At 46.1% G+C, this 23,700-nt stretch overlaps 4 protein-coding genes across 7 annotated transcripts; 2 read left to right on the top strand and 2 right to left on the bottom strand.

Annotated features, from left to right (window-relative positions):
- Positions 1–103: 103 nt before the first annotated feature.
- Positions 104–9,695, top strand: arhgap36 (Rho GTPase activating protein 36). Of its 2 annotated transcripts, none has more exons than XM_037260865.1 (12): positions 104–539; positions 3,569–3,725; positions 5,733–5,801; positions 7,108–7,346; positions 7,517–7,733; positions 7,808–7,863; positions 7,936–8,086; positions 8,201–8,349; positions 8,442–8,612; positions 8,873–8,961; positions 9,027–9,223; positions 9,299–9,695. In XM_037260865.1, the coding sequence occupies exons 1-12, from the start codon at positions 420–422 to the stop codon at positions 9,529–9,531; spliced, it is 1,848 nt and encodes a 615-aa protein (XP_037116760.1). In that variant the 5' UTR covers positions 104–419; the 3' UTR covers positions 9,532–9,695. The 2 variants fall into 2 exon arrangements, with proteins under 2 accessions (XP_037116760.1, XP_037116761.1); XM_037260866.1 differs by lacking the exon at positions 104–539 and adding an exon at positions 2,354–2,583.
- Positions 9,696–10,173: 478 nt separating this feature from the next.
- Positions 10,174–13,992, bottom strand: usp12b (ubiquitin specific peptidase 12b). The gene is made up of 10 exons (XM_037260875.1): positions 13,830–13,992; positions 13,015–13,095; positions 12,858–12,941; positions 12,668–12,797; positions 12,323–12,597; positions 12,159–12,235; positions 11,650–11,733; positions 11,382–11,579; positions 11,226–11,304; positions 10,174–11,074 (listed from the first exon to the last, which is right to left on the bottom strand). The coding sequence occupies exons 1-10, from the start codon at positions 13,875–13,877 to the stop codon at positions 10,973–10,975; spliced, it is 1,158 nt and encodes a 385-aa protein (XP_037116770.1). The 5' UTR covers positions 13,878–13,992; the 3' UTR covers positions 10,174–10,972.
- An 871-nt stretch (positions 13,993–14,863) lies between these two features.
- rasl11a (RAS-like, family 11, member A) lies at positions 14,864–18,967 on the top strand (the record flags this gene model as incomplete). Its single annotated transcript, XM_037263084.1, has 8 exons — positions 14,864–15,371; positions 15,937–15,993; positions 16,074–16,156; positions 16,621–16,661; positions 16,718–16,847; positions 17,398–17,473; positions 17,604–17,680; positions 17,756–18,967. Coding segments are annotated over 8 exons (1,119 nt in total), but the record flags the coding sequence as incomplete, so codon positions are not given.
- A 477-nt stretch (positions 18,968–19,444) lies between these two features.
- Positions 19,445–23,429, bottom strand: zgc:162171 (uncharacterized protein LOC565931 homolog). 3 transcript variants are annotated; one of them, XM_037260879.1, is made up of 5 exons: positions 23,251–23,429; positions 22,193–22,456; positions 21,206–21,336; positions 20,997–21,146; positions 19,445–20,336 (listed from the first exon to the last, which is right to left on the bottom strand). In XM_037260879.1, exons 2-5 carry the CDS (start codon positions 22,386–22,388, stop codon positions 20,139–20,141), a joined length of 675 nt encoding a protein of 224 aa, XP_037116774.1. In that variant the 5' UTR covers positions 22,389–22,456; positions 23,251–23,429; the 3' UTR covers positions 19,445–20,138. The 3 variants fall into 3 exon arrangements, with proteins under 3 accessions (XP_037116774.1, XP_037116775.1, XP_037116776.1); XM_037260880.1 differs by having other exon boundaries at positions 22,193–22,445; XM_037260881.1 differs by having other exon boundaries at positions 22,193–22,408.
- Positions 23,430–23,700: the final 271 nt, after the last annotated feature.

Genomic DNA, 23,700 nt, shown 5'->3' with positions numbered 1-23,700 from the left:
GTACCTGCCCAAGCTTTGAGTTACTGATGTGTCCTTTCTCACCCGTGTGCATACACACAGGAGATGGCTCATCGGGGCCAAACAAGCAAGCTGCACACTTCCTGTTTCTGACAGCGCAAAGCACACCATGCTATCTACAACACACACACACACACGCACACAGGAAGGACTGACAACTACAGGCTGGGTGGCATGCGGCTTGGCGTGTGTGCTGCTTGATTTCTTTCAGGAAAGAGCCCCAGAGGAGGAGAAGGGAAGAATCATGAAGTGATGTGCGGCGGATCTCGCCTCAGATAAAAGTGACCCTGGTAGCTGGACTGGGGAGGGGTTCGTCATGTGAGGGGAAGCAGCTGAAGAAAAAGATGGAATGAGAAGAAAATGTAGCAGCAGCAGCACAGGCAGCTTCCATTCTCCTATTGATGAGCGGAAGCATCGGACGAGGCGCCCGAGTGACGCTTTCGCCGGATGGACCCGAGCAGCTGGCATCCTGGCCTTCGGGATTCTGCCGAGCACCATCCGACATGCACTTCTACCATGAGGTTAGCATCCTCAACTTCACACTCACAAGATGCTCAGGTCGGCGGATGCTGATTTATTACGGGCATGCAGATTGCTACAAATGTGTTTTGTAATCAAAGTAAGTTGTAGCAAGTTGTGCTGTGATCGACCAATCAGAGACGTCGTTGTGGGTCAGTGCTCTGACCCTGTGAGGATAAGTAGGAAATGTAATTGGCGAACGAAACTGCACCATTGCTAATATCGTTTGTTTCGAAGGTCAGGAATACTATTTGGAAAGACCACAGGCAGATTGAATGGACATGGCAATACAAAAGCTGAACTCTGATTGGACGAAGGATTCTAGCACGTTTCTTTTCCCCCCAAAAGTATATGAGTCTTATCATAATCAAAGCCCAGATGGAGCTGGTTAATTCCTGGTGTTTTCTGTGAGTGAAATTGTGGCTCAGAAAAAAAAGTAAAATCAAGGGTCCACTTATTTCTCACTGTGTGGTGTTTGTGGATTTGCTGGGCGTGTTTGCGGTAAAAGTAATGACGTGTCTTGGAACGATGGATCAAATCAGTCAGAGATAAGACGTCAACACTGCCTCTTCTCCGGTGTCGCTTTGTATCGGGTTCACTGAGGTTTCGGGTGGACGAGGGAAACGTTTGTGTTCTAATTGGGATTGACATAGTTCTCCCCCTCCAAAAAAGAAGCCAAGTGTGCTTGATTTGTCACTCCTTGGAGTTCACTGTCAAACTGACACACAAAACAAAAAACAAACATTATTTAACCAAATGTAGAATTGTATATCAGATTAGCTTAATGCTAACACCTCATGAAAATCACGTATTATCCAGGTCATTAGTAAATACCTTCAGACAACTGCTACACCAACGAGCAGTAGCATATAAAAGAAAAAAAAAAAAAAAAAATCAAACACCCTGACCATCCCTGGCAACCACATAGCTCCGCCCCTGCACTGATGTTGACTCTGTTTTGTGTCTATATTGTAACGGGCTGCTCCCTCTGAATTATTTCTTGCAGACAAATAGATTCAAGAAAACGATTAAATAAAGTTCAAACAGTCCCAAAATATGTTGACCCACCAGGTTCTGATGGCCAGTGCAGCCCTGGCCGTGGGCGTGAACGTCCTGTTTATAGAACGGAGGCAGTTGAGAAGTGAGTAACCGTCCGTATCCTAGTTCCCCATCTCCTTTTCACCGTCGGCATTTCCTGCCCAAGCTCATCTGAAAAGTAGGGAAATCATGTCAATAAGTCAGGAAAACAATTAGTTCCGCTGGTGTTGCTCTGCCCCTGCCCTTCCCCCTTTAGCTCCCCCCAGTGGTTAATGCTAATATTACCCTCTCAATGTTTTTGCAGTTTCCTTTTTATTATGCTTCTGAAAGTGCACCGGGACGGATTGGCAGCGGTTTCTAATATTTTGAATGACATCACACCCATGGGAATGTTCAACACACGCGCTATCTCATGAGCGCTCTTCGGCCAATAGAGTGCAGTGTTGTCCAAGAAAGTGTCTCGCACGCGCGCGAGCGCGTCGGTCTCATCCATCCTGTTTTTTTAAATTTTATTTAAGACCGAGTCAGCACACGTGCGCGCGTGTGCACGCTTGCTAGCAGGCGCGCGCAGCCACCCATGATGCTTTGCTCTGTCACGTCTGCACGCATCTTCAGCGTCTGTGCCTGCGTCCTTTTTAATCCAACGTTTTAATCCTCCTCCTCTTGGCACTCACCTGAACACCCCCCCCCCCACACACACACATGCACCACACACTGCGTCCAATTTCCTCCTCTCTCTCTCAGCATTGATCTTCAGAGCTCCAACATGAGCCACCACACCCCTCCCCATGTTTATGTTCTGCAGCTCGTAGAAGTCGCAACTTGTCCTCCTCCTCCTCCTCTTCTTGTTGTAATCTAACTCCTTTCTCTGGACCTCCCTCTCCAACCCCCTCGCTTTACTCACGCTGTGCTTGGAGTCAGACTCTCCGCAATGGGGTCCAGATAGCGAACACGAGGGGGGGCCTCGGGAGACATTTTGAGAATTTTCTAACCAGACGGACAAACCAGGTATTTGTACCTTGACAGTTTGCTTGTTTGTTGTCTTCAAAATTGTCTTTTTACTCTGAGTGAAAGTTAAATTCACCTTTGAATGTATTGACGCTGAAACTGGTGGTAGAATCACATTGTTACTTTGAGAAAAAAAAAAGGGACATCACAATGTGCAGATGAACTCGTTTGTGCGCCTGTCGTTGCTCCGTCGGCTGGTCACATTGTGATTCCCAAATGGAGCAGCAAAACCTCCAGGGCATAGTAGACTTTTTTGCTCTCCACTAGTTGTTTATCCAAGGAATAAGCAAGTGGAGTCTCATGTTGTTGTTGTTTTTCTTACATGACAGACGCTATCACCCTTTGGCCACCTCATCGCAATTTGCACTCAATCATCCACAAGATAAAAATGTTTAAAGCATTCATGCTATTTGACATTCTTAACCATCACACTCCTCAAATTCCTCAAATTTTACAGTCAAGTTAGCAAATGATAAGCTATTTAACATGTTGACGTCCCTTTTCCCCATCATTTTGTATTCAATTCAACTTGAACATTTGCGTTGATGAATAGTTTGCACAAATTGTTAGAATTTTACCTCCTTCCTCATTTCTGAAGACATTCAGACTTGAAAATGTTCAGGACATGTTTTTTCCACAACAGAATTGCCTTATTAGGAATTATTTGACACTTTGACCTCCTTCCAAGACTGGTAACGTTTCAGTTTAGCCTCTTGGCACACAACTGTATTCTCACTACAAAGTGATTAGAAAAGCAAGATCCACATTTCTATCGTACGCCCGTTCATCAATCACGTGGCGGAAAATTCCACATTGTTTTGATCCGATGTCCTGTTCCTGACAATATAATAGCCAGCGGGCCCATCCGTGTGCCCGAACTTGGCGGCGGCAGACAACCTGGCAATCTTTTTGCGCTAAATCTTGCCAGATGAGGGAGCGTCATGTTTCCACTCCACATGTCACGTGTGTTTTTGCGTCTGGCCAGGGGGGCCTCACGTGGGCCAACATGTTGGGTCACAGCGTGCGTCTCCAGCCCGCGGCCATCCAGAACCTGTCCGAAGTGGAGCGAGCCAGACTGCAGCGAGTGGCCCTGTTCCACCTGGACCAGAGGGAGCTCCACTTCAAGATCAGCATTCCCAGAGGTACATGGAGGCATTCTTGTTGTCATTGGCCAAGTGTGCCTTTGGAAGGCGCTCGGATTTATGACGAGCAGAGCGCGAGAACTACAAGGCAAAGCGGGCTGATTGATGGGGAGACACTTGCGAGAACTTGGAGGGAGACGATGGAACAAAAAGGGAAAACTTTGGACAGGGAAAGCAAGGGAGCTTTGTCCAAGGATCTCCGCTTCACCTCGAGAGTAAAAATGACCAATCTTGTAGTTTCTTATGTCAATGACGTGAAGCCCAAACTTTGGCGTGGGATACATTCCAGAGCAAGGGTTACCAAGTTTTGTCCTGAACCTTTGAATCAGGTGCTTTGGAGGATGGAAACATCTAAATGTGCCGGATAGCGGCCGTCGAGGACCAGAGCATGAAATATCCAGTGTAAAGACTCGAAAAACAAGTTTTAGCACCCGCGTAAGTTTTTAACACATTGTAAATGTGTTCCAGAATAACTAGATGAAATTATAAAATGAACAGAAAATACCTGATTAATCACCCCAGTTAAGGTACACTGTAAAACTAACCCTAACACAAAAGAGAATAGTCTTGAATAAAAAAAGGGTGCTAGCTTAATGCTAAGATGTAATTCAAAACGCCATAGACAGGCTAAAAGAAATTAGCATTGCTATTTATAAAACTTAATGCACATGAAGCATTCAACAATAACTGTCATTTGCAAGAATAATAAAGTTGAGATCTTCAAATGTATTTTCTCAACCAGTGACTTTGTTGACTTTATCCTCCATGACATCACTGAAGGAAACAAGCCAGCAATTTGTTACGCATGTTGATCAAGGCCTCTATAAATCAAGTTGAGTCGAGCTAATCAAGGTTCGCAGCGCCAGTGATTTGGAGCTCTCTGAGTTGCAAACATGCCATGATTTTGGGCCGCGCTCCAGTTCCTCATCCAAACTTGCTGCCAGATGTTCAAAATGACACCGCCAGCTTCAAATGAGGCACGGCAAGTTCTTAAGTCATCGTAAACGCTTTCTCTTCTATCCACCGGTATTGTCAAAAGCGCAAGGACCATCGTGTGCTTTCGACTTTGGTCGTTCAAACGTAAGACGCGGAAACCACAGGCATTGCACTCGTGTGTTTATGTGTCCGGCGAGACTGTAAGCTGCTTTTCTTAGCCTCGTCTCGCAAGCTTTCTCAGGGCAATTAACTTCTGAGCAGTGTTCGGCTGCTGGCTGGCTAGCAACATTTGCATGGTTGTCACATGTGAATCAATTCATCAACCAAATCTACCGTAATTTTCGGACTATAAGTCGCACCGGAGTATAAGTCGCACCAGCCATAAAATGCCCAAAAAAGTGAAAAAAAACCATATATATGTATATAAATCGCTCCTGAGTATAAGTCGCCCCCCCACCCAAACTATGAAAAAAACCGCGACTTATAGTCCGAAAATTACGGTATATACAGTACAGGACCATAAACTAACTTTTCATTGTGCGTAATTGTTTTGAGAATGGCATGAAGTGTCATTTTTTTTTTTTATTCTTGGACACGGGTAGGTGTGGGGTTTTTTTGGTGTTTTTTTCCCACCCCCTCAAGCAAGTGTGGGAATCTTCCCGCTCTGTTTCTCCCCTGAGGTGAGCACGTCGGGTCACATCTGTCGCCACCCCCCACCCCCTCCACTTCCTGTTGTCCTTCGCTAACATTTTGAGGGTTGCGCTGTTGAATGTCGCCAGGCGTAGTTAATCGCTGGCGAGCTCCGTGGAATTCTCTGTCATTGCTTTGAGAGACATTTTCTCGTATTTGCTTGTTCTCATGCTCCTGTGTCCTTTTTGTGGACTTCCTGTTCCACACTTCAGGAAAAGAACACCCAGGCCCAATATGTGAGGCCACACAACAGCGTCATTCGATTTGCACAACATTTAATGACCTGCTAACACATCATTTATATCCAAAGTTGTTTTAATAGCAAACGTGCACCTGTGTGTCGAGAACATGTGAGAATAAATCGTATTTGTTCCTTCGCAGAAATACGCAAACGCCGAAAATCTCTGCGCAGGAAGTTTGACTCGTTTTCCAAGGAAAAAAAAGAGCGTGGTGAGTTGAATGCCCATACGCAATGATAAAAAAAGATGTGGATGAATGGTCGAAAATGTTGGTTGTGTAGCTCGTGAGCAAAAGTGAATGAACTCGTTTTGGACGGGAGGATATTTGCTTTTTCACCTTGTTGAAGTAATAATAATAAAATAAGACTATAAATAATAATAATAATGGTGTAAATGTTCAATATGTGCTGGTTAGATATCTTTGACTTGGTCATTTTAAAATTAGCTCCCGAGCTGCAAAAGTGTGAGCACCCCTGCTCCACTATAAAATTTTAAATACCATGAAATATTGTTTTGCAATATTTACCCAAAAAGTCTATATAAATTCTAAAGGAGGTCAACGAACGGTGGTGCAGATCTTTAAAGACGCAGCACCTGCTCCCACTTAGACTTAGCTGAAGGCTAACCCTGTTAATGAAAACCCGGAACATCGGGAGCTGGCCCCGCTCCTGCTGGCTCCGCCCGTCTTCTCGCAGCCGTCAAGCATCCTCTGTGGTGCAATTAATAACCACGGAAGCTGGTGTTTCCCTGCCTTCAAATCCTTGATGCAGCTTTAAAGTGGCCAAAATAGAATGAAGACGTACAATGATAATACAAAGTATCCTTTGATTTTTTTTCCATTTTAAATTGGCAAACTATCAGTTGTAAGGCTGACTCAACATTTGTCTCCTTTTATTATCTTGCGCAAAAATAATAAAAAAAAAGAATGATTTTCTTTCTCTTTTTTTTTTTTTTTCAAATTTTGGCTAAATCACAAAAAGTAAAATTGGATTTTATAATTTGCATTTGGTAATGAGCCTTTGGTCTCTTAGACGTTATGAAGCTTTTTCTATTCTTGATCGCATCAGGCTATTTTAAGTTTTAGTGGAAAACGAAAGAAATTAAAAAACAGATACCCCATCACCACCATCAAAATATTGAACAACGTGAGTCAAACCTAGATCCAAATTTGCATCCATCTGCACCAAACCCAGTAAAGAACTGTCAGTGGCCACAAGATGTCAAGGATGTTACCAAACAAGCGGATCAGCGGCCATTGTTGTCGGATGCCAGCAAACGTGGCCTAAAGTCGGGCAGCGTGCGTCGGGGTCAGCGAGAAGCTTACAGCCAAGCTCTGCCAAAACAGGCCTCTATGGGTTACCTGGCTTAGAAAAGCACATGAACGCCTGCTAGCGCCCTCTGCTGGCGTACTATGAGATTGGCTTTGGTTTTTAGGCACTTTTCGGCACATCGCGGTGCACCATCCTCAATTGTTCAGTTTGGTCTGTCCTAACAGAACAGCGCTTGTTATTTGTCAGAATCTGCCCCCAAGGCATTCGGCATCCCGCTGTCGCAGGTCATCGCCAACGACCGGGCCTTCAAGCGGCGTCAGGATGCCATGAAGGAGAGTCGACGTGACTGCTTGGAGCTGGAGGCCAGCGTCTTGCGCTTCAGGGCCGAAAAGCGCCAACTGCTCTCGGGGAACGTGCCCGCAAAATCGGTTGCGCCGGCACCGCCGCACTGCATTTTGGACTCCGTTGGGCGAGGACAGAGACGGGTAACACTTCAGTGATTGTAATCTACAAAAACTGAATTGAGGCAGCAAGCAAGTTGGAAGAATCCAAACTTGGTGATCAAATAATTGACAAAAAAAAAAAAAAACGAAACTAACTTTAGGTCGTGGTCGGATCAATTTTATGGAACATAACCCAAACGGTCCCGTCGCAGGGTGGCCTCTCCGTGGACTCCATCTCCGACCTGGTGGAGAGTCAGTCCCGCTTGCTGGAGGCGCTGCAGCTATCCCATCCGGCGGAGCTGGAGCCAAAGAAGAGTGGCAGCGGCGGCTCATCCGAGTGCAGGAGCCAAAGCAAGCTGAGCCTCAACCCGGTCTACCCCCAGGTCCCTCGAGTACTGGAGCGCTGTTGCGGCCACATCGAGTCCCACGGTGAGGCAGCTGTCCTCCCGTCTTTGTGCCGCGTCCCGCGGGCACGCCTGATTTTCCTTTTTCCGTCCCTTTAGGTCTTCAGACCGTGGGCATTTTCCGAGTCGGGAGCTCCAAGAAGAGGGTGCGCCAGGTGAGCGTACTTCGTGATGAGCGCGGTGATAAATGCATACAACGTTTACATTCCGTCGTTGCCGCCCCGCAGCTGAGAGAAGACTTTGACGCAGGCGTGGACATTCAGCTGGACGAGGAGCACAGCGTGCACGACGTGGCTGCCTTGCTCAAAGAGTTTCTGAGGGACATGCCGGACCCTCTTCTCACCAGAGAGCTGTACCCCGCCTTCCTGCATGCTAACCGTACGCACGCATGACAACTGCGCAGTGGAAGTCTGCCGCTGTTGCAAGGATAGATTTTTTTGGAAGTCCATCAATCATTTCCACCTGATTTTTGTTTCGGTGGCTGCGGGCCAGTCCTCAGAGGAGCGGAGCAACTCCACTACCTGCAGCATCTGCTCTACCTGCTGCCTCCCTGCAACTGCGACACGCTGCTGCGCCTCCTCACTTTCCTGCACACCGTGCACAGCTTCGCCCAGGACAGCGTCGGCACCAACGATGAGGAGGTCGGTGTGGGTTCTTTGTTATTGGACCCATATCCGTACTCAAGTCAACCTTTGACCTTCTGCTCACAAAAGTGCCTCTCTGCCCTGCCCAGATCCCCGGTAACAAGATGACGGCCGCCAATTTGGCGGTCATCTTTGGGCCGAACCTGCTTCAAAGGGAACGAGGAGGAGACGCCGGTCCGCAGGCCGTTGGCATCGAGGACAGCACGGCCATCATCAACGTCACGCTGGTGCTTATGCAGAACTACAGGAAACTTTTCATGGTGATTCACTTTTAGCCGGAATATTCATCAGGGTTGCCTTGAGATACAAGTGACTCAACTTGGGATGTTTTCACAGCTCTATCAAATAGTGAATTATTTATTATAAAAGAGGCTTACAATTACAATGCTACTGTTGAAGCTTATGATCTTTATCCTCTGTAAAGAAGGAATAATATTAGTGACGCACAAGGCGTCTCAATGAAGCATTGTGAACCCTCCTTGGTTGTGTTCCGTCTAAATATTCCAGCGTGTGTGCGTAGGTGTCGGCCGAACTCCAACAAGAAGTCCTGGTGAGCCTGATCCAGACTGACCCCGACATCATCGACTATCTGCTCCGTCGCAAACTCAGGTGACGACAGTCATCCTTTTGATGCCCGCCTTCTAAACGCACCCATAACCCCGACCGACCCGTAGTAACGTGACGGAGGAAAGCGACGTCGGCTCGGGCGGCCGCCGGGACACAGGAACGTCTCTGGACTCCGTCGGCGCCTCAAGTGGGAGTCTGTCCCCGATGGAACCCCGCTCGTCTCTGGAGGGCGGCCTGAGTAGCGAGGTCTTCCTCAGTGTGCTCAAGATGAACCAGAGCAGGAAGCAGCACGACAACCGATACGGTATGCATCCCTTCCGCCTCTGCTGATGACATTGCTATTTTAATTGCAGTCAAGATCTTTAATGCGTACCAACAGGAGAAATCCGGCCCGGCAAATCCATCCGCCACATGCGACAGTTCCACTCCCACCACAACCTGCTCAGTCTGGCCCAGCCCACCTTGTGCCGCGTGTCCTCCCCCTCCAGTCGACAGCACCCGCCGGCGGACGCCGGCAACGTTTGGGTGAAGCAGGCGCTCCCCGAGGAAAGCAAGAGCAGCTTCTGGGATTTCTTCACAGGGAAAGGTTCGAGCTCTGAGACCTTGGTGTGATATGGTGCTGGTTGGGGGCTTTGTTCTTTTCATAAACAGCTCTGTGTGCTGCGTGGGTGTGACACAAATAATTTTAAAAGAATTTTAGAGCTGTATGAACTAAAACTATTTTGTTGAATTTATCATCTGTGAAATTCAATAAAATGCCCGCTGTAAATATGACCTCAATGCGTTTATCTGTTTGTTTTTGTTGCAAGGCAATATAATTGGCTCATGCAAAAAGTCTCAAAAGTCTGTAATATTCAACGTTGTGTCACTAAATGTCTGAGCACTTTTCAGGTTTGTGGATTGTGACGTCACTATGGTGCTAATTTACATAATACCACCCCCGGTTTCTCCATCTGTGTGACTTGGGCTACAAACGACAGCGTGATCGCATGTGAGAGCCAGAAGGTAAGCAGAGCTGCAGTGTTTGTACAAATTGCCTTCTGATAAGCGGCACGTTGGTTGTAGTGATTAATGAGTGCTGTAACTCTTCACTCCTTTGTGCATTTGGAGCCAAAAATGTCGGTTTCGTTTTTTTGTCACTCATCAAATTGAGTACCATTTAGCCACTAGAGGGCAGCATTTGACACTTGTCAAGCGCCATGAGTGTAGTCAGCAAAGAACAGTCGATGCGGGATTATAATTATCCATAAGGTGGAAATTCAAGCTCTTTAGCTTTATTATTTCAAGCAAGCATTTATTTTTTGCTTCTGATAATATCTTTATATATGTACACATGCACACTCTCGACCCCAAATGAAAGTCAAAATCTCACATATACAACAAACAAACGCGGAGTCATTAGTGAAGAGTGATGTCAAAATAAAATCAACACGAATATTTAAATAGTGATCATTTCGTTTGACTTGATTGAATCAGTGCGCTTTTGAGTCTTCCCCCAAATGACGCAAACGCGCGTGAGTAGCGTTTGTTTATACGCCGAGTGTTTATTGGTTTAGCCTTTATTTATCCAGGTGAAGAAAATGAGAATCTCATTGGCAATCTCGACCTGGCTGCAAACAGCAGAGTCAAGCAAAATGTACGAGGGTTTACCATGGAGTTCAGCGCAGCCGTCGTGGAAGGAAGTGCGACTGCCGCCTTGGACCCGAGTTTGCCGCTTGGCAACGTTCCTGGCGGCTGCGTGTTGCCGGTGTGCCAGAAGCCCTTGGACGACATTACGCATATAAACTTTAGAAGTTCTCTCCACAGCTCTTTTGAGTCACCTGGGAGGGAGGGGCCGCGTGGCCCGTGTTCACCAAACCGCCCACACATTTGAATATGCACACGGAAAAAAAGTCATGTCAGTTGTTGAGCTCGGGCGCGGCTCGAGTTTGTCTTCTTCAAGGCCGCTGAGAGGTCTTGACCAATCCTGCCGCTTAGGGGGAAAAAAAAAAAAAAAGGCAAGACAGCTCAGCCCTCGTGTCATCCGTTACGTTAATGCCAACGACGGACCGCTTCAGTCTCTGGACTGGTAGAAGAGGATGTATCCTGATTCTGAGTTTTTGGAAATATCCGACGTCAGGCCGTAAAACTCCTCGATGGCCTGTGCGTCAATTTTCTGCAGGAACAACAGAAAAGCAGAACCATGGTTTTCCAATGTTTGGAAGACAGGCAGCGGTTTTTTTTTTCCTAGGAGTTCTTTCCCTTGAGTTCTCACAGATACCAACTTCCGCTACCACAAGTAGTTATCATGGCTAAACGCAACGCACCTCAACGATGTCGTCGTCAAAGAGGAGCCAGAAGCCGTGGCTCTTGACGATGGTGATGTAGTGTCCTCGATTGGGACCGCTACAAGGGACACACGGCACAAGTGAGGAACAGAGCAGGGGGGCCTGGGGGGGGGGGGGGTCGAGATCGGGCCCCACCTGCCACAGTGCACCACCACGGCCACCAGGTCGTACATGCGGTCCGGGTTAGTAGCGTCTCCCGACGTGTTGAAGAGGCGCAGCTCCAAAGGGAAGACCACGCGGTAGGACAGTTTGGTGTAGCGGTGAAGCTGGTCCATGTATTTGAAGCGCTTCAGGTGCAGCGCCAGGATCATGGGCAACTTCTTCACCCTCATCCTGAGTAGAGGAAATCTGTTAACGCAACAATCGGCCACAAGCCACAACCGAGGAAGAGCAGCCGACCGACCTTTTCTGGGCTTCCTGTTTGCTGCGGCACTGCTCGCAGTAGTACTTGTACTCGCTGCACAGAGTCTCCGTGTTGCTGAAGCCCCTGCGAGGAGACGGCCACATAGCCAAGGTCACATGGGCTCTAGATCCACCTTAAGATCTCAGTACTCGTCTGCTCTTTGTCTGTAAATTAGCCAATTCATTGTACCAGTAGAACCATAATATTACAACTACTGCTTTTTTTGTTTGCTCGTTAAAGATGTCAAAATTAATCAATAACTATTTTTGATAAATCGGTTAATCATGCATAGCCATTTTGAACTTAAAATTGTCCAAATCCTCCTACTGTCACCCTCTTAAAATTAACTGAAATTTTATTAGATTATTTTATTAATTGCTGGAATAATCAATTCTGGGAAATATTCGATTGACAGCCCTCCTCCGTCAGAGTTGTTCTACGGGTGCAATAAAGAGTGCAACTGTTTATCCCGCAGGAGGACTAAATGCCCAGAGGTTCCCGTCAGTCACCTGAGGCAGTGAGTGATGGATGTGTTCTGCTCCACGTCCACAGACAAATCCAGGAAGTCTTCATCCTTGCTGCTTACCTGCAACACCAGTGTGACATCATCAACATCTTCCACACGTGCGCTCGGTGGTGCAGTCAAGGTGATCCCTGATTTCATGTCGCTCACCGCTTCGCAGTTAAGGCAACGTGTCTCGTTGGTTAGCGTTCCTTGGAAGATCTCGTGGACCCACGTCTGCTGCGTCTCCTTCTCACCTTCACCCTCTCCACTTCCCCCTCCCCCTACTACTACTACCTCACCACCACCTGCTCCTCCATTCTGGACCAACTTTCCGTTCTGCTGCCCCTCCTGGCTCGTCTCCTCCTGGAGCAGGTCTGCGATGGTGTTGAGGAGGTAGTTGAGGAACTCGTGGGCATCTTGCTGCATGTAGTTGTCAAACAATTCTGCGTGGAGAAGATGGCACACGGTCAGGTCTGTTTTAGTCCAAAGTCCACGGGATAAAAAGGTGTCAACCATTTTCCTTCCTCAGGCGCGAGATGAATTTCTTAGGAGGGATGACTCCCACTTTCTTCTTCTGTGTGGCAATGCTGTTGAACAAGTCAGCCAGGCAAGTGAGGAGAGACTCCTTGCGACGGGGCTGCACCTGCAAACTGAGAAGTGAGCCCGAGCGGAACTCCGCTAGCCTCACCGTACCTTGATTTACCTTGTAGGCCAAAACCTTCTCCCTGAATGGGCGACAGAAGTAGAGAGCCTGCAGCACCGAGTTACAGTAGCAAGTGTTGCCAAACTAGGGAACAGACAGAGAAGATTGTTGCTGCAAATTGCACTGGAAAATGGAGACAAAAGCTGTCAATACTGACGTTGACCAAGCCAAAGTAGTGCTCATTCACAGGAAACTGTTCTGGTCCAATCTCCTTCTCCAAGGCAGAGGCATTGGCGCCCTGTGGAGGGGGAAAATTGCAGGAGAAGATATAATAAAGAATCAAGTTTTACTCCGGTGTGAGGATTTTCCATGGGCGATATCACTTCTTTAAAGTCAAAGCTCAATTCCTCCAGAAAAGCCTCCGAGTTTAGCTATTATTGACTTGTAAGAAGCGCAACACAGGTTGTCCGTACAGTCTGCCATTGAGAATTGAATCTCACTGCGAGTCATTGGCATAGATAGATGAGCTACACTCTTCTAAACAAGCCATCATTTTTCCACTAATGAAATTAAATTAGGTGTGGGTGATTTCTCACTGCAGATGTAAAATAATTGTACACAAGCACTCCTGGTTCCTCTTCTACTTTCAGCTTTGACCTCCTCGTGAAGCACATGTTGATCAGCAGTTCCCAAAGCTCAATTCGTCCACCTTCTCAACGCGTGGAAATGTTACAAGTTCCGTCACATGACTGGAGGTGGTCGTCTTAATGTCCAGTCAAATATGATTAGTCAGGAAAGCGCAAGAATAAACTTTAGCTCAAGAATAGCGTCTCACTGAAGTAAATAAGAGACCTAATGCGTTGCGGGATTCACTGACCTCGCCGCTTCTGGCATGGATACAAAGCGAAAGTTGTAACTAAAAGCATTCAAAGTGTGTTATTATTATGTAGTGAATGACTAGCAAGTAGGCTAGCGCGGAGACTTGCCTGTCGCCGACAGCTAATAACGGAGTCCAAAATGCCATAACCTTACCATCGTACAAATCGAGGCGATCTTTCGGACTGTCATCAGTATTTCCATCCGTGCGCCGCCATGTTGGACCAAACCCTGACGGTGAAACGTTCAGCCGATGCGGCTGCCGAGTTCCGGGAGAGGCTACACAGCTTTGAGGCTTCAATGCTTTAAAAGCTACTTTGCCCCGTACACACCATGCACATAGACAAGATGTCGCTCTAAGCGCTTCATTGTACCGCCCCGTCGCCGCCATATTGAATGTGTACGTGTCTGTGTTTATTTATAATATATTTGAGAGGGAAAGTTAAAGAGCAAAAAACTCAGATAAGATGGTTGCACAAGTCTTCACACCCTCTAAAACTGGGTTATGACTACGGGTTCAGAATTAACCACTGATCTTCAAATTAATTGCGAGTCAGGGCATAGCTGCCATCTTTTGATGTGCCTCCAAGTAACCCCAACGCAAGTTCAGATGCTCTCGTGGGCTTTCTCTGATTTTGTTTTCACACTTGAATCTTTTGTGCTAACAATGACTGTTTATATTTCTTTTCACATTGTCTAAGGAGCCAGTTCGAGTGATAAAAAAAAAAAAAAACTGAGCCAAAACAGGACGCAACCACCATGTTTCAACACTTTGACAGACCTTATTTTTAGATTCTTAAGTTCAGTCCATCGGTTTACTAGGCAGAGCTGCCACATCCAATATGGCAAACTCGCTGCCGCCAGTCTATGTAAATATTCTATGTCTATGTTTATTATTTCAATTGTCCTGTTTACTACTACTGTCACGTTGGACAGGGCACGCCTCAATTCCCGTCACTCACGTCATAGCCATTCCATTCATAATCAAACGTGCTTGACTATTCACATCGTAATTACTTCTCAGGGTTTCCTATGTCAGCTAAAGCAGCATTTAACATATTAAAAAAAAAAAAACTATAATTTTATTGCGGTAGTCAAGTGACAAGTCTTTATTTGTTTCAATATGTATGACAACCCCTGGCTACCACTTAGCACCGCCTCTGGAATCAACTTCAACTGGGCTTTGAAAAAAACCTTTCTGGGAGGGCGGTCCAGTGAATGAAGTTTGCCTCCTCCTCTTCTTCTTCGTCTTTCTTCCTGCCCAGTGCGGTGCCCAGTGCGAACAAACCCGCCTCCAGGCTCAGTGGCCTGGAGATCTGTTGACCCTTTTCTCCAGCTTTTGGGGCATTACCGCATGTGTTTGGCGCAGCTCTCAAGTGTCGCTCTGGAGCAGAAGCAGATCCAGGGATAAGAGCGCAGGGGCCAGCTGGGAATACTGGGCTGACGCCGTGAGGAGGAGGAGGAGGAGAAGGAAAAAGAGGAAAGAGAGGAGGAGGAGGAGGGTGGTCTCTTTCCCACACGGAGCTGAGGTCAATGCTGCTGGCTGGAGCGACCCCTTCCCTGCACCCGGAGCCATGAGCAACAGCGGCTCCGCCAACTTTCTGCTGGTGCCCATCCCCGAGTACCCGCTACCGGACTGCGTGCCCAACAAGACGGTGAAGATCGTGGTGCTGGGGGCCAGCAACGTCGGCAAAACTGGTGAGCGAGCATGTTTGAATTCCCAGCAGGGCTCGAGTGCGGCAAAAGAAGGATAATATTAATTCCTTCCTCAAGGATTACTGTTATCTTATTACAGGGGTGTCCAAAGCCTCCTCCAGAAAAGGCAAAAGATGCAAGTGCCATTCATCCTTTCGTTCTCGAGACATTGACAGTCTTCAAATTTATTTGATGAAGCATGCTTAAACCAAACCCTAGCAGTTATGTAGTTGTGCATTGACGTACGAGTTTGTCATTCCGCTCCCAAGTTATCTTGAATGACTTGTTTTTGCAAATCATTTTTTTAAACATGCTTCATTCACAAGAAAAAAACTACCTGGCTATGGGTTGGACACCCCTGTCTTATTCTAACCACTAATGAGCATTTTATTGGTATTTTCTTTTTGCATTTTGCCTCATTCCTCCATTTGGGACTTTGAACCTGTTTATTTTAGACTCGTCCTAAAAAGGGAAATTCCGGCCTAGCTAACAACAAATGGTGGCACGTAGGTCAACGCAGCTTGTTTTCTAAAAGCTGGCTCTCCCACTTTTTTCTTTTTCTTTTCAGCTCTCATTGTCAGGTTTCTGACAAAACGCTTTATTGGAGACTATGAAGCCAACACAGGTAAATTCCACCATGTTTCTCTTCCTTCTTATCCTTGCGCTGAGAGTATTGTTTCACTCCTCTGCTTGTTGGCCTTGCAGGAGCGCTCTACTCCAGAAAGGTCACCCTGGACGGTGAGGAAGTGTCACTTCAGATCCAGGACACGCCTTGCGTGGCCCTGCAGGTATACACTGCCTGCTTCTCGTCGGTCATTGTTGGCAACGCTTGGCAGATAAGCTTCTTGCCAGTTTCCGTTTTTGCACCCTTATCTCCAAGTGAGGTCAGGAATGTGTGTGTGAAGCGACAGGATGCGATGCTAGGGCAGGCAGGCTGTGGCACTCCGTCACTTTAAGAAGAGCAACGTGTTTATGAAAAGCGGGTCCTCGGAGACGCTTGCTTCCTATGGTGGCAAGATAACGAGGGTCTGAGGAAGCCCCTCCTGCTGGCATGAACGACTGTCCGTAACTTTGTTGCCACCACAAGGGCTTTTCTGTCACTTTCAGGCTCATTTTATTCAACTCGCTACCTTTCTGTCACCTTCCATAAATTAATTCCCATGAAAAGTTCCTGTAATTTTGCTAACCTACCCTCCACAGACGTGTCCTCCGCGCTGTCACTCCCAAACACTTGATGATTGTTTGTGCGCAGGACGACGCCGAGGGCCTCTACTGCCAGGAGCAGATCAACAGGTCAGGCACCCGTGTTGTCTTTGCGAGCACTCTGCTAACAAGCTTTCAACCAGCAGGTCCATCTACTGGGCAGACGGCTACGTGCTGGTCTTCTCCATCACGGACCACAGCAGCTATCGCACCATCCAACCTCTGTACCAGCACGTCAGACGCATCCACCCCTCGGGAAACATTCCTGTCATCCTGGTCAGTGACGAGTTTGGATGCCACCCGGTGCTGTTGTTTTAAATCGATTTTGTTTTTACACCCTAATGTGTAAAACACCTAAAAATAAATTCAAACCAAAAAAAAAAAAAAAAGCTAGTCTCCTTATTTCACTGTTGCCAGGTAAATTAGGCGGTGGGTAACAGCAGATCATTAAGTTAATAAATAAAAGAAATCTGTATAAAATAATAATTAGAAAAATTCATTATAAAATATATATATATACATGTAATTATATATGAATGTATATACAGCTGGCACTAACTACAAGTGGATTATTTTGGGACGGCGTTCGGGTGATATTGATAGCAACTGTGTGATGATAATGAAAATTGGAATAATGCAAACTGAAATCTCAAGAGGGTAAAAAATCTAGCAAGCCGTCATGCCACCAGGCGCTACAAAAGCCGACTTTAAAATAAAATCTTTTTGCGGCAATTGTGTTCATTGGCCTCCCTGACCGATGGGGAATTGTTTCACTTGCTGCAGGTGAACTGTTGATAATCCCGTTAATCTGTGTAATCTGCTGCAGATCGGCAACAAAAGCGACCTGCTTCGAGCCCGACAAGTGCCGGCGGATGAAGGCGAGACGTTAGCGTCCTCTCTAGGTGGGACCCGCCTACTGCTCATTTTTGCTAGATGTTGTCCTATCACTGGATGAGTAAAGTATGTATTGAAAATGCGGTGATCAAAATTTGCGGGGGTAAACATTGACTTGAATCCTGCTCCTTCCCGCAGGGGGCGCTTACTTTGAAGCCTCAGCCAGGGAAAACCACGAGGGTGTCCACACAGCCTTCCTGCAGCTGTGCCACGAGGTGGGATCTCATCTCCCGACGCCACGCCGATGTTTGTTTTGATTTTTGGTGGGTCACGTGATCTCCGTGGCACAGGTGTCCCGGGCGTTGGGGGGAGGCAACGGCGAGAAACGTCGAGGAGGCCTCCACCTGGCCCGGCCCAAATCTCCCAACATGCAGGAGTTGAAGAGGAGATTCAGGCAGGTCCTCTCCTCCAAAGTCAAATCGGCATCCGCTGTCTGATGAGTCGCAAGAAACCACGTCGTCACAGAGGCGTCCCGAGACATTACTCTCAGTATTTTCTCAAAAGCACAATCTTTCGGCATCAGCCAGCGGGATCAATAATCACGTGAACTTTCCTTTTGCTGAGGTTCTGGACGAAGCTGTGAGCCGGCACGTTCCCGGCCTGCGAGGATGACAACTGTTCATTTTTTGTCTTCTCTAAAACAAAAGGAGCTCAATCAAAATAGCTTGGGGTGTGTTTTAATTCCATTCTTCTTTCGATCAAAAACCTGATGTAGTCATTTTTTTCTTTTTATCTCAAATGGAAAAAGCTCCAAAGATGATGGCATCTGATGAAAAATAGACGTGACCTTGATCATATCGTGTGCTCTGAGGCTAGAGCGGAAAATTGAGCATAACAAAACACTCTAGAGTGACAAGTCTGAAATCAAACTGGTCTTCCACTTTTTGGTTTGGACCGGCCCATCCAATGAAAACAGTCAACGTCACTCGCTGTCAGTTCATCTCATGCTGCTGGCGCTTCCCGATCGCAGGCAAACATTTTCAATGGCATGTGTGTGTGTGTGTGTGTGTGTGTGTGTCTGCATGTGCGCCCAAGCTGCTGTTCTCATGACCTCCTTAATGGCCCCCCAAATTGCTATTTTTTTTCATCTGGAATGTGTCTGGCCTGCTGAGCTTCCTCCGTTAACCCTTCACTGCACACGCTCATACACGTGACCCCAAATCGTGACCTTTCTCCCTTTGACTCCGAAAGGGCAGCCGGGTTCCACTAAAAGAATGCAGAGAAGATGCTCAGATAAAAGTCATTCAAGGCCGGAGTGGCGGACTGGTGCACACGGAAAAGCAAAACTGGACGTGCGGTTTGCATTTATTAGAGGGCAGCTAATGCGACTTTTATGAGGTCACATTTGGAATGGAGCGCTCCTAAAATGTTGCCTTTTTGGGCCAAGACATTAAGCGCCAGCAATGAAAAGAAGAAACGTGTGTTTATCAGAACTTTTGGGAAAAGAGGTTTAGCGGCAGCAGTCAGTCTCACATTTTATTAAATAACACTTAGTACGCAAATTGTCTCCCGCTCTGCCATCTGGATTTTGGCCTGTTTCACTGCCACTTCTCCACTCAGCATCTCTTTCACTGTTGCCAGGAAGAACAAGGAGAGCTCAAGTCAAAAGCAAAAGCATGCATCTGCTTTCCGAGTTGTGGGAACACTTCATCGAGAAGCGGCGTGGCTGACACAAGCCAGCTGTGTGCGCGCGCGTGTGTTTGTTTTGGAGGAACCAGGAAGTGAAGAGGCGCAGCCTCCTGAGCCTGATTGCAAGGTGTGAGATTCCAACTGAAAAAAATCGAGAGAGAAAAAACAAATGATAAGAAGAAAATGGAGTTCAAAGGTATCAGTCTGTAAATAAATAAATCAGCAGTGACTTTCAAAGATTTCGACTTTGGCCCGTGCTTATGTCGTGTCTATTTTTGCTATTCCCAGGAGGCAACGCATTTCTTCCCCTTCCCACCGGTCAGCCTGGGACATAAAGCCGAAATGAAGTCAGCCAGCGAGCAGTTTTATTTTTTATTGGAAAGGTAAGTTGGATTTGAAATTTCTTTTTCAGCAGCTACATTCCCACTAAAAATCACAAAGTAGGAAATTAGTGTCAGCGCCTCAGCAATCATTCATTCATTCATTCCTTACTCTCTGATCTCGATCGGCATCAGAAATGAAAAACGGTCATTGTTTTTGCACGGATGCAAGACGTTGCGTCAGCTGGTGGATCTTCCGAAACTATTATTCAACAGAGCATGCTGTGCTTAACGAGAAACACAATAACTCGTTCGGGGTTATTTGAAAGGAATGGAAAAGCAATTAATCTGCCCCCTCCCCCCTCATAAAAAAAAAAAACCATCCAGGAGGTTTTCTACGATATTTTTACACACAGTAATAATATTTGCTGTCCATATAAACTGTAGAAAATGTAAGCCCAAAAAACAACGTTCTTCTTTTGTAAAACAAAGCAACTTAATGGTGCAATAGCGTTACCTACTGATGTAGTCTTTCCTTCCACCGCAAGGAAACGTGAATTGCTGTTGTGAAATTTACTTGCGCCATCTAGAGGCGCGGATCAGAAGTGCGCTGGTTTCTCAAGGCACCGCTGCGTTGAAATCTTTGCGCCACTCCGGATGAGAAGCGTCCATAGCGACGAGACAAATAGTCATTCAAATGTCCCGTCAGTCTCTGGTTTGAGACTTAGTCGCCATGTTTGTCACGAGTCTTGAGTCCGGAGCATTTGGAGCATCCAGACAGTGGCTTATCGCCAGCGCCGTAGTCCATGCGCGGCAGCACCAAGATACCGCCGTCGGTCTCGCTCCTGGACGCCCGCTCCTCCTCGGCCGCCATGATGTTCTTTATCAAGCACAAGATAGCCGCGTCGATGTTGGTGTCGTCCTGGGAATGGAGCACATTTCCCAAACCCTCGTGACGTACGGCTGCGTGAACAGTGTACAGTAATCCCTCGTTTATCGCGGATAATTGGATAAAAAATAAAAAAAACACCCGCGATAAGTGAAATCCGCGAAGTACGGTTACCAACAAGAAGTACTGGGCAGGCTAACGTGTTGGCGGAAAGATGCTAATTCGTGATCGTGCTAACACGCAAAAAACGGACTTCTAAAGGAATGCAAACGAACATTTGGAGCAATACTTCATTGTCCTAAAGGTTAGACACATGTTTCTTCAATTTAGAAGTTTTATTTTGACTTTTAAATGTTTTTTTAATTTGCGGAAAAAAATCTGCGATGTTGTGAAGCCGCGATAAACGAAACGAGAAGTAGTGAGGGATCACTGTATATAAAAAGTCAAATGCCATGTTTGAGGGATTGAAAGAAATGAGACTATATTTCAAAACTTTTGCCACCATTATTGTGAGCTGTAATGATCTGCCACTTTTTAAAATACCTCTGATGATCACGGGATAAAGTTCAGATATTCTAGCAGGCTTTCCCCGACATGTTTTTTTTCTTTTTATATCCACTCTACATGATCAATTAAAATATTTTTCTAGTCAAATGAAAAACTATTTTAGCAGTAGTGATTTGCTAAATTTACCTTGGCGGAGGTTTCAAACCAATCCACAAAGCCATAATCCCTGGAGAACTTCTCCAGTTTGGGGAGTTTGGGACACAAACCGAGACGCCGCTGGTCACACTTGTTAGCCAACAGGACAGCCGGAACCGGCCTCCCGTTGCTCAAGGCAACCTAATAACAATAAGAACATGAGCAAAGTTCCTGCCAGTTTTTCTCCACATTTGTTTCACCTTGGAGTCCAAGTCTCCTTTCCACTTGAGGACAGCCTGAAAAGTGGAGATGCGGGTCATGTCGAAGACCACTAACGCGCCGACGGCCTCTTTGTAGTAAACACGGGTCATGTTGCCGTATCTCTCTTGTCCTTTGTGTGGGAGAAGGGAGGATGAGGTTTGCATTGTATACAAAGTAGATCTGCACCCCGAAAGATAATGGAAACAGTCACATGTGATTTCCACATTTATTCATTAAAAAAAAAAAAAACAACATCTTTTGTTGAGTGTTGGCCGATGTATAGACGAGGCTCTGTGGTGGATGTTAACGTGCTCCGCATGATGCGAGCAGCAAGCCTGTTCAAAAAAAACAAAGCCTATGCCCATGTTGGCTTGCAACATGCACCGTCATGGCCGGACGTGCGCCAGGAAACTTCTGTTTTGTGGCCTACCACAACTCCAGACAATATAAATAGTAGTATTATAACATCGTGGGAGCGGGACATCAGTAGCTTCTTTTGCTTTGACCAAAAATTGAACAAACAAAAATTGTCAATGTAGGCAGTTAGTGAACAATTACGAAAAAGGCTTCAAGCTGTTTTATGCAACTCCCTGAAGTTGACACACAAAACAAAACAGACAACAGTTATTCATTGTATATTTCAAAATCTTTGCCCTCCACCAGCTAACAGGCTAATAAATAACGCTGTTGTCACTTTAGGGTATTAGTACTTAATAAAATACTCACAGACGTTTTCTTCATCCTCTACTCAAAGTAACTAATATTTCTGCAGTTTACCGAATCACTTAAAGTAGTTGTGAAAGTGTTCTTTGTTTGTTTGATGACTATTTTATACTGCCCTCCAGTGGCCAAGTCAATGACACCAAAAGGAGTTGAAGTGAATGAATTATAATGCAGGTGCAATTCTTCACATTTAATTTCATGACGTTCTTAATCTTTATTCACCAGCACCACATTATAGAGTTGCAAATGGGGGCGCAACGTACCGGCAATATCCCACAGCTGCAGACGTACCACTGTGCCATGGTCCCACTGAAGCACTTTGAGAGCAAAGTCCACGCCAATGGTGGCCCGGTAATGCTGGGAGAACACCTGGTGCACGTAGCGCTTGATGATGGAGGTCTTGCCCACCCCTAGGTCGCCGATCACCAGCACTTTGAGGAGACGCTGCTGCGGCTGCATGCTCAGTTGTTGCGACGCCTCTGCGAGGTGACGGGTTACTCGCAACGACAACGCCTCCTATAATTCCCCTCATGACAAGGGAATCACAGTTGAAGAGCAAATACAATAGTATCTCATTGTGATGGTCCGATAGACTGTTGCAAAACTAGCACTTTACGCTACTGTAATTATAGCTCAAAGTTTTGACTTTGAAATATCTCGGTAAATCTTTCCATTGAACGCGCTACTTTTGCTTTGTGAAGTAACGTTAGTGCCGAAAGCAACCAATGTTAACCACGCTAGCTAATTGGTAGCAGGTTCTGAATATTTATTTCACTTGGTTAATTTATTTATTTATATTTTTGTGAACCAAAATTTTACAATACGAGTAAGCTTCGACATGAGAAAATAAAGTTGAGTTGGAGCTTCAGTTTAATGCCCAAGTCTTGTTGGTGACAGTGGTGGCAATGTCTTAAGTCACTGAACAAATGTAGAGCACTGTTACAGTTGATGCAGAGGGCCGCCGCCCCACTGACCGCCCCCCTCTCCCCTTTTTGCACGCCACTGTACAGTGGAAACTATTCAGTGGCAGTACCCAGTACGTGTCCATATAGGCCAGAAAATATTTGGCCACTTGAATTCATTCTTTTGGTGTTGATGTGATTTTCATCTTGTCCTATAAAATCTCTTCTTCTTTTTTCCCCACAAAAGCTATTTTCTTTATAAAATAACCGAGCCCCCCCATAGAACAATTCATAACAATCCAATTAATTTCGATGACGAACTTTAAATTTATGTACAAATAAATTGAGTTACGTGCTGGTAAATTCAACTCGTAAGTCAAAAGTAGCGCTGTAGTTAGTGTTGTCGAGTGCAAACTTACTTTTATGATGATTTTACTTGCAAAACGTTGCGAGTTCCAAAAAGATGATGAAGCAGTAGAAGGGAAAGAAGAAGCTGAAGTTGCTCCTAGCACCAAGTGAAAGAGACAAAATGGAGATGTAATTTTATTATCTATTTAGCCTGCGGTTTGTGTGCAAGTCCTATGTCAAGGCCCCGCCCACTGTCTGTCAGCCAAACGTTCAAGTGCGGTGGGAACTACATATTCCAGCAGTGTGTATACTTCCGGGTCCGCACGGAAATCGTGCGCTATTTTTTATTTGTTTCGCATTTGAAATCTGCCCGTTTTTATCCACATACTAACGTTGCGATGCCATTAGAACAAAGGTATTTATGGCGTATTCTGCAAAATCGATTTTTATCTTGTTTTGTTTTATTTATTAAAATATTACGATTATTTTTGTCGAGATTGACTTCCGCGTTGCGCCTCATG

Source organism: Syngnathus acus, chromosome 10 (genome assembly GCF_901709675.1).
Source record: "Syngnathus acus chromosome 10, fSynAcu1.2, whole genome shotgun sequence".
Lineage (NCBI taxonomy): Eukaryota > Metazoa > Chordata > Actinopteri > Syngnathiformes > Syngnathidae > Syngnathus > Syngnathus acus.
Note: the sequence above shows the minus strand (reverse complement) of the source record. Positions and strands in the feature narration are given on the sequence as shown.